Source organism: Aegilops tauschii, chromosome 1 (genome assembly GCF_002575655.3).
Source record: "Aegilops tauschii subsp. strangulata cultivar AL8/78 chromosome 1, Aet v6.0, whole genome shotgun sequence".
NCBI classification, from domain to species: Eukaryota; Viridiplantae; Streptophyta; class Magnoliopsida; order Poales; family Poaceae; genus Aegilops; species Aegilops tauschii.
The window spans coordinates 53,405,995-53,415,356 of record NC_053035.3 but is presented as its reverse complement, the minus strand read 5'-3'; the positions used below and the strand labels follow the sequence as shown (position 1 = coordinate 53,415,356).

At 46.7% G+C, this 9,362-nt stretch overlaps 1 protein-coding gene across 1 annotated transcript; it reads right to left on the bottom strand.

The window, feature by feature from the left end:
* Positions 1 to 687: 687 nt before the first annotated feature.
* LOC141027477 (uncharacterized) lies at positions 688 to 2,361 on the bottom strand. The gene has a single exon (XM_073504529.1). The coding sequence runs from the start codon at positions 2,359 to 2,361 to the stop codon at positions 688 to 690; it is 1,674 nt and encodes a 557-aa protein (XP_073360630.1).
* Positions 2,362 to 9,362: the final 7,001 nt, after the last annotated feature.

Below are 9,362 nucleotides of genomic sequence, written 5' to 3'. Positions count from 1 at the left end.
TCACTTCTTTTTCCGAGTTTAAAGTTTCATGGGTTCGTCGTTCTGCTAATATTGCCGCGCATAAGTTAGCGAAAGTCGGTGTCGGGGATGAACTTTGTAAGGTTTGGTTGGGGATTCCCCCGGATTGTGTTCTCGATGTAATTTCGGATGAGATTCCGAACGCATACAATTAAATAAAGCGGCAAGGTTGATCCTCAAAAAAAAAAACTCTTTCCCTTTTTTTATAATCTTCGTGGTGATGGCAACTTTTCGTACTGTAGAGATGCAGGTTTCCATGACTTCTTCCATTTTTGCGCCATTTTTGAAAACATAAACTTGAACATGGCAATTTCTTCCATAGAATGGCAAAAGTCCATGGCAGTTTTATCGTGCAACAGACTAGTGTTTATTAGTCGCAGAAAAACTGAGCTTTTTACTAGTCATACATGGGTTTTATTTTTCGTTTTTCTTTTCACAGGAAAAAGACCTGTAGGGCCCGGTGAGTGGGGCGTTCGGGCTGGGGCGTTGTCCTCCCGAACAAGTTGTTCGATCGATACCCCTTCCATCCCGAAGGAAACGTTTGGTCTGGGGTGCTCCTAGACCGAACGGTCGGTTGTTATCGACGTCCAAAAAATAAGGCAGTGCATGAGCCAGATAACTAAGCTAAAAATCAACTTGCATTACAGTAGCTTCTGTATACAATATGAATTAGTCGAAGATGCAATTTTTCGGCCTGTTCATCGCCCAACCTTGGATCTCGTATCTCAGCTTGGTCTGAATCGACAGTGGCCCTGGAGCAAATCCGCAGTAGAGCTTGGCGAGAACCGGAGCATCGCGGAGCAAGAACTTGACCAGCGTTCTCTGCGCCCTCCCGCCTTGGTAATGCACCAAGTTGATCTCCCTCACCCGCTTCGTGAGGCAGCGGATGGTCACCGTCGGCGTGGGCAGGAGGAGCTCGTCCTCGTTGTACCTGAGCTGGTGCGCGTTCGTGAGCTCCCCCACCTTGCAGTCTTCCCAGCTTTCGCGGGTGGCGCGCAGCTCCTCGTCGCCTGGGCCCGTGTCGAAGGCCAGCGAGAGCACCTCCAGGCTCGGCGCATGCCGGAGGATCCTGCTCAAGGCGGGGATGGCGGCGTCGCTGTCTTCGTGCGCGAGGCGCCCGGTTAGCTCGAGGTGGACAAGGTTGGTGAACGCCGGTAACTTGGCCATGGCGCCGAGTTGTATGCCGGAGCCTAGGCGCGCGGACCGCAGGTGCAGGTGATTGATGGACGCAACTCGCTGCAGAAACTCTCCTAGTTTAGCGAGCTCCTCCGCCGACGAGACCTCCTCGCCACAGATGTCGATACTGCACGACGTGAAACTCGAGCGGTCGGCACGGCGAAGGGACAGGAGAGAAGCATCGGGCACCGCGCCGCGGTACTCCAGGGAGTCTAGCTTGCCATTGACGGCCACGACGGCCAGGTTGTGGCAGCACCGGATCGCGAGCTTGCGGAGGCGGCGGTTGCCGAGGAGGCAGAGTGTGGTCACCGTGGCGCAGGCCTCGAGCGTGAGGTCGGCGAGGCGAGGGCAGGCGTCGATGAGCCTCTGCACGTGTCGCTCACGGTCGGATACGCGGGTGAGGAGGAGCGTCTGGAGAGACGGCATGCTGACGGCGGCAGGCACGGAGAGCCTGCAGGGGCCGATGCTGAGCGACCGTAGGGCGACGGAGGAGAAAAGCATCCTCGGGACGGTGTACCCATGGTAGTCCGGCTCAGAATCGTCGTCGGAGACCGGCACCCGCCGTTTGCGAGTCGAGCGGCGGCTCGCTTCGTCCGCATCGGAGTCGGGGGTGCGTCTGCGTTTACGTCGAGCACGCCGCGCGTCTTTCAAGCTGCTGGCGGCGGCCCGGAGGGAGTAAGGGCGATTGCAGATGGGCTCGCGGCTGAGGCGGAGGTCGAGCTCGAGCCTATGAGGTGCAGGGGCGGCCTGCTTGAGGGCGTAGGACAGCCAATGGTCCACCGTCGAGGCCCTCTCGCGGTGGTAACCATTGAGGGCGACGCGGAGGGCACGCAGCGGCGGCGCGGGAGCGTGAGGCACGCGGTGGCGCGCGAGGAGGGCGGCAGTGACGGCGGTGGTGAAGGGCGGCTTCGGGTTGGGGTCGACGGGGCGGCCGTAGGTGCAGTCCATGCAGCCGCAGCCGCCGTGGTCCTCGTAGTCCGGGAGGAGGCTCTCGGGCTCCTCCAGCGACACGGCGTCGACGCCGGCGAAGGCGTCGCGCCACCGGCTCGAGAGCAACGCCGCGCGCGCCGCCTCCTTGGATGGGAGGAAGGAGAGGATGCGGCCCAGCGTGGCGTCGCTGAGCTTGCTCAGGCGGTCCTGTCGCCGCCTACGTCGGGCGATCTTCATCACGGGCGGAGCCCCGAGAAATCGATGGGGATCGTCGATGGTCACGAGGCTGCAAGGTTTATACTACTATAGGTTGGCTACAAGTAGGTATTCGATCGGGTCCGGTTCGCCATCTGGTCGATGGTAACGAGACCGATATCGGCCGGTAGTCGTATAACGTGTAGGGCCCTACCCCACAGGCCACACCCACACGTCGTCTCTCGATCCGGCTCAGGGCAAAGGAGGAGGCAACGGAGGCACGCCGGCGCCCAAGCAAGTCCTGATAGCGCCACCCCCGCCCCGCCCCCCGACTCATGTGTGGAGGATTCATCGGTCCGTCGGTCTCCTAGCGGCCACCACTTCGAGCTGAGATCTGGGCATCTGATCTGTTCACTCCAACTGTTTCGCCCGGTCTCCTCTTTCACCCAGCCAACGCCGATGCAAACAGTCCACAAAACTAGCCACGCAACAGAGGAAGCTGTTGATCGCCAAGATGATATACTACTACCAAAGCCACAGACGGATTGACAAAACCCCAAGAGGATGATGCTGTTTGCCATGAAGGCAACGGTAAAAGCGCCACAAATAAGCCCGATGATCCATGGAACCCTCCCCGCCCGCCTCCTCATCCCTCAATACTCGCCTTACAGTGCCCTCATCAGTATAACATGAAGGTAAAGTAACTTGCCCCCTCATGTTTTGTTACTGCACTGTGCACTTCTTCTGGTAGTTGTTCTTGACTGACAGTTCGTCTCTTTCAGTACCTGCGTCAGATTGCCGATTTCCTTTCCGAAGTCAGAGCCACCAACATAATCGTCCCAGACCGCAACCCAAGGTTCTTTAATTTCACCTGTAACCTGTCCATCATCTCGTATGGTTGATATATCATTTAATTACACCTGTGACCTGTCCATCGTTTCATATGGTTGACATATCGTTTGACATCTAATCAACATTCTTCGTGTTTTGCCTGCCTGCAACTTTTATTTCTAGTTTATCCTGTATCATGCATCCCATATTCCTCCAGTTGTAATATAAATGTAGTTTCCACCCCCAAACTCTTTAAAGGTTAACCCACCCAAATTGACCCCTCAACTATCAACTTTTTTGAATTACGCTATGCATTCATGCTACGGCCTACGGGTCTCCCGCATCATCAGTTCCCTTCAGAAAAAAAGTGTTAATCCATTAGTAGAATTTCAGGAAGTTATCACAAGAAGTCAATAAATAAGAATTATCCTAAAACATAGGCCCAAAAGCATACACGGAATATATTTTATATGAAAAATAACTTTAATAATGAAAGCGAGCATTTTAAATAACTCAAACTTCATGCAAATCAGAAAATACCAATAAGACATGGATCTTGAGGCTTGATTGCTTGAAGATGTGTTGTTTCTATCTGCCATTCATGTTTTGGTGTTGAAGTGTTGAACTTATTTACTTGCATTTGGATCTGGTTGCATGTCGACTCGTCGACCATGAGTCTTGATTAGTCAAGAGTCGCTATCACAGAACAACTCGTCGACTCGAAAACATTGGTAGGAGCACACATACATGATGTGTTTATCTTGATCTGCATTGTTTCCTCACATAAATTATTTGTCTCCTTTCTGGCGATGACGAATTGCTTTAATTTGTTTTCCATTCTATCTATGAGAGCTCCATGATTAATTATTAGGTTTGTAGGTGACGTTTACTTGTAGCTGACCTCAGATTCTATGTAACTTGCTCTGTTTTAACGTTGCTAGCTAGAGATGGTGTCTGGCTTCATATATTTCTGCTATGATTGGACCTTGTGCAGCATTACTGCTTTCTGCCATGTAGCTTACCTGCTGCTGACCCTTACATGTTGGATGTTCAATTTCTTGTGCAAATAAATATGATTTGGACATGGTGTTGATCTGAAGCAAAACCTGATGATCCCTGCTTACTTAGTCAGTCCCTTCCTTTTGTTTAAGAAAAAAATAGGGTTTAGTATTGCCAAGGTTACTAGTCCGTAGTTCTACTGAGAAGTAGACTAATCCAACCTTGCTTCTATTATTTTCCAATTCTTGGTGAAAAAATAAATGGTTATAGAGACGCGGCACTTTATTGATGTAGAAATATGAACCTGGTTATCTACTGGTCTTTGCCTTCTTGGATATTTATTTACTGTTTTACTTGTTCTCTCCCATGTTTTGTGACCCGTGCGGCTGGTTTTGTGCAGTTTGGGTGCCCATCGACGATTTGGTTCAGTTCCGTTCCCTTGCCTTTTTGATGCGTGGGAGACCACCCAGATTGGCCATGATTCGTCTCGTCTTCCTCCCCGGCAAAGGCATAGGTGCTAAGCCACTGCTCTCTCTCGCTCCCCTCATGCTCTGTGTGTCCACGGCTCAATAAAGTACCTCAATTTTGCGCTGGCCATCTAGGGGTTTATCTTCACATTTGTTTGTGCTTGTCGAATTAATATCTGGGGTTTTAGTCTGCAGCTATTCTGTACGCATGTATCAAAGTGTCTGCAGCTATTTATTTACTTCAAATAAAAGATGCCTCTTCTGTACGCATGTATCTCTAGGATGAGATCCACATACATACATGTTGTGTTTATCTTGGTCTGCACTGTTTCCTCACATAAATTATTTGTGTCCGCCGATGACCGATTGCTTTAAGTTAACTATGAAATGTACTAGGGAATTTGATAGGGCGGCTGTACAAATGTAGGCTTTTATGATTTTTAACTTTTTTTTCTACTCTGTCTCGATAGTTGTAACAATGGCTAGCTAGTAACTGCCTTACATATTGTATAAATTTGTTATTGCTACTGCCTTGCTGTTTTTTCGTGCCCTGTTGTTTTTCCAGGGTGACCCCTTTACTGTGATTTTCCTCTGTTCATTCAGAGGCAGCGTCTGATTCATAGCTATTCTTCTGGTGGCTTAAAACTGATGTAACTCAGTTTCGTACCCACGAGGGCCGTCATGGGCTCCACCTGTGCCCTCTTGCTGGCCTTCGATATGGCACGTCGACCTCCCATAGAAGGCTGGGAGCTTGTAGCAACAGCAGCATCTCCAACCCCTTCCTAACAAGCTGCAGGTCTTAGACGAGGTCCCAACCGAGGTATGCCCTCCTCTCCTTCCTTCCCCTTCCTGTCAAGTGCTTGTTTGAAAACTGACATGTGTAATTATCAAGTAAATCACTCGGCATGTTACTTTGGAAGCAGATTTCTCATCCTTCTCAGGAAGAGGAGACCTCAACTTGCTTAGTTACTTGTCAATGGCCAATCATATGTATTTGTTAATAGTTTCAAATTTTGACAAGTGGAGCAGTAGGAGCACACATACATGTTGTGTTTATCTCGATCTGCATCTGCACTTCCTCACATAGATTATTTGTGTCTTTTCCGGCCATGACAAATTGCTTTAATTTGTTTTCCATTCTATCTATGAGAACTCCATGATTCATTATTAGGTTTGTAGGTGATGTTTACTTGTAGCTGACCTACAGATTGTATGTAAACTTGCTCTGTTTTAAAGTAGCTAGCTAGAGATGGTGTCTGGCTTCATATATTTCTGCTATGATTGGACATTGTGCAACATTACAGCTTTCTGTTATGCAGCTTACCTGCTCTGATCCTACATGGTTGGATGTTTAGTTTCCTGTACGAATAAATTTGATTTGGACATGGTGTTGATCTGAAGCAGAACCTCATGATCCCTGCTTACTTAATCAGCCCCTTCCTTTTGTTTCAGAAAAAAAATAGGGTGTAGTATTGCCAAGGTTACTAGTTGGGTCCGTAGTTCTACTGAGAAGCAGACCAATCCAACCTTGCTTGTATTATTTTTCAATTCTTCGTGAATAAATAGATGGCTATAGAGATGTGGCACTTCATTGATGCAGAAATATGAATCTGCTTATGTATTGGTCTGTCACTTCACAATTCAGCATGTTTGGCTTCTCAGATATTTACTGTTTTATTAGTTCACTACTGGAATCCATGATTTATTTTGTTAGCATACGGCATGCTTGCTGCTCACTCTCTTGTTTGTCGCCAGGATTCAAGGATCTCATCCTATTGGAAGGAATATGCCAAGCAGACAGCACATCAAGGAGCCATATGACCCATCCTAGGTTGCTTTGACAGGTCCAGGACACACACGGGTCATCGGAGAAGAATCTGTAGCAAGAAAGGAAGTCCAGGACTCGGATCTGGGTTGTCGGGCAAGAGTCTACAGCAAAAAAGCAACGAGAGACACAGGGTATGTTTTTCTGGGCTGAGTTCGTTTTTGTATTATTTGGTTATAACTGAACTGAGGAGTGGCTACACCACACACTGCTATCTCCCCTAAACCTGGACCATGGTGTATGGTAGTTATGCATCCCCTGTTGCTAATGGTGCCTCTATGCTAGTCATTCTCTGTCGTAACTAATTTCTATAATAGTAATGTTGATCCTTAGAAACAATGATATTTGAACTTCTCTTATGGCTCCATGTGGAAATCCAAGATTCAATTTCCATGGTTCCTCACTAGGATTGCAAATCCAGTAGCACATGTGTTATCTATCAAGTGGTGCATTAATTAATCACCTCTTCTTTGTTCTAAAAAATTTCATGAGTTGGACAGGTTGTTAACATGGTTCCTCTCTAGAGTTGTACCGTTGGTAGAGTGATTTGTACATGTTGTTGATCTGAAGCAAAACCCACCTGATTCCTACTTACTTAATCAGCCCCTTCCTTTTTTGTTTAAGAATAAATAGGGTGTAAGTTGGATCTGTAGTGGCTGTTCCCTAAACATGCGTACTCCTGCCTAACCCCAACTCTAGTAATCATTATGTATATATATCAGGTTCTGACAAGAAAAAAAGGAGCAATCAGTTTGTTCGTTAAATTTTCAATTTGTCACTTGAAACGATAAATGCCATATGCCTTTTAAGACTACCTAGTTCACGACAAATTATAATTTTCCCATAAATGTAATGGTTTGTCGTTCTCTATTAAATATTTATTCATGAATGGAAGTTCCTTGCTATAGCTAGGACTAGTAACCGGCACTAGCACCTTGTGCTCTATTTTAGCTCAGTGCCCTTGGGTACATGGCCATGATTTAATCAGTCTCTGAACACTTGCAGTGGCCAACAATGTGCCTTCTAGTACCTTATGCTCTGTTTTAGCACAGCAACCTTGGATACCCGGTCATGATGTAAATAGTCCCTGTAATTGCAGACCACGTGCCTTAGAAGATCTCTTTGATCACATCATTTGTCATTCTATAGAGCCGTCTGTCAGGACTTCCCATTTCACGACAAGTTAGGACTTTCTTTTCTTTCATAAATGTGACGGTTTTGTCATTCTGTAGAGTGCTCTATTAAATTAATTGACGAATGTAAGTTCCCTGCTGTAGGTAGGACCGGTAACTGGCACTAGCATCTTATGCTCTGTTTCAACTTAGTGCCCTTGGATAGATGGCCACAATTTAAAGAGTTATTTTACCTGTAGAGTGAAGCAGCACAAAGGTTGTGGCGGAGCAACTCCACCTTGCTGCTACAATGTGTTCAGCACAAGTGTTGAAGGAACAGCTTCCACGTGCTGTGCTAGATATCGCTCTAGAGGCGAATGTAGGCTGATAGGGCAGCAAGAGTTCAATCCAGAACTCATAGGGCACAAGATCTACTCCAAGATCTTAGATAAGAACAACAAGTTCTATTATAGGTAGTGGGTACATAGTCTTCGTACAAAGTAGAGGTGAGGACCTCTATTTATAGGGCTTTGGGAAGCCTTCACATACTTCTACTTATAGTTAGAATACTCTAGAAACATTATTTAAGGTTCACCATTCTAATCATAGCTACTCACAACTAGAAGACTCTAGAAAACAGTTGGTAGGATAAAGAAAAGAAAAGAAATACTAGACCACAACAGAAGTATCTAGATGTAGCCAAACAGGTTTGACATATGATTATATTTTCATGTTCCTCATCTATTGTTCCTCATCATTCTCCCCTGGTTGTTTGGAACTCGCCCTCGAGTTATCTTCATAGAGCGCTTCTTCTGGATGGTAGAGAGTCAAGTCCGCAACATTGAAAGTGTTGGAGAGGGGTCCATACCTTCGCTTGGAAGATCTATCACATAAGCATTATCACTTGGAAGATCTATCACATAAGCATTATCATTTATCTTCCTCACGATAGAGAGGGGTCCATACCTTCGCTGCCTAAGTTTCCCTTTAACACCTAAAGGCAGCCTCTCTTTTTGAAGGTAGACCATCACCTTATCACCGGTGTGGAATGATTTTGGCCTCCTTTTGCAATCAACAAGTTGTTTATATTTCTGATTTTGTGCTTCCAAAGAACCGCGAATCTCTTCAAATAACTCGGTGTAATTATCAGCAAAGGACAATGCTGATTTTGAGTTTCCCCTTGATGGTAGCTTCACCAGGTCCACCACATGTGATGGAACTTTAGTGTAGACAATGGAAAAAGGGCTCCTTCCTGTGGATCTATGCTTGGAGTTATTGTAGGAGAATTCTGCAAGAGATAAAGCCAAATCCCATTGCCCCTTTCTTTCTCCACAAATGCAACGGATCAGATTACCCAAAAACTTGTTCCCCACTTCCGTTTGTCCATCTGTTTGTGGATGAGCAGTGCTAGAAAATTTCAATTTAGTGTTGAATTGCTTCCACAAAGTGAGCCAAAATGCAGTAAGAAACTTGCTATTACGATCTGAGACGATGGACCTTGGAACTCCATGAAGTCTGATCACTTCTCGAAAGAATAGGTTTGCCACATGATGAGCATCCGTTGTCTTGCGACATGGAATGAAATGAGCCATCTTAGAGAATTTGTCCACGACCACAAACACAACATCACTCCCTCGTCTTGTTCTTGGCAAGCCCAAGACGAAGTCCATAGAGATGTCCTCCCATGGAGCGACAGGAACAGGCAAAGGCATGTACAACCCTGTGTTTTGGACTTGGCCTTTGTAGGTTTGACATATAGGGCATCGCTGAACAAACTTTCCAGCATCTCTCTTTAGTTGTGGCCAAAAG

Coding starts and splice junctions, on each gene's coding strand:
- LOC141027477 (XM_073504529.1), bottom strand. CDS start 2,361: ATGAAGATCGCCCGACGTAGGCGGCGACAGGACCGCCTGAGCAAGCTC.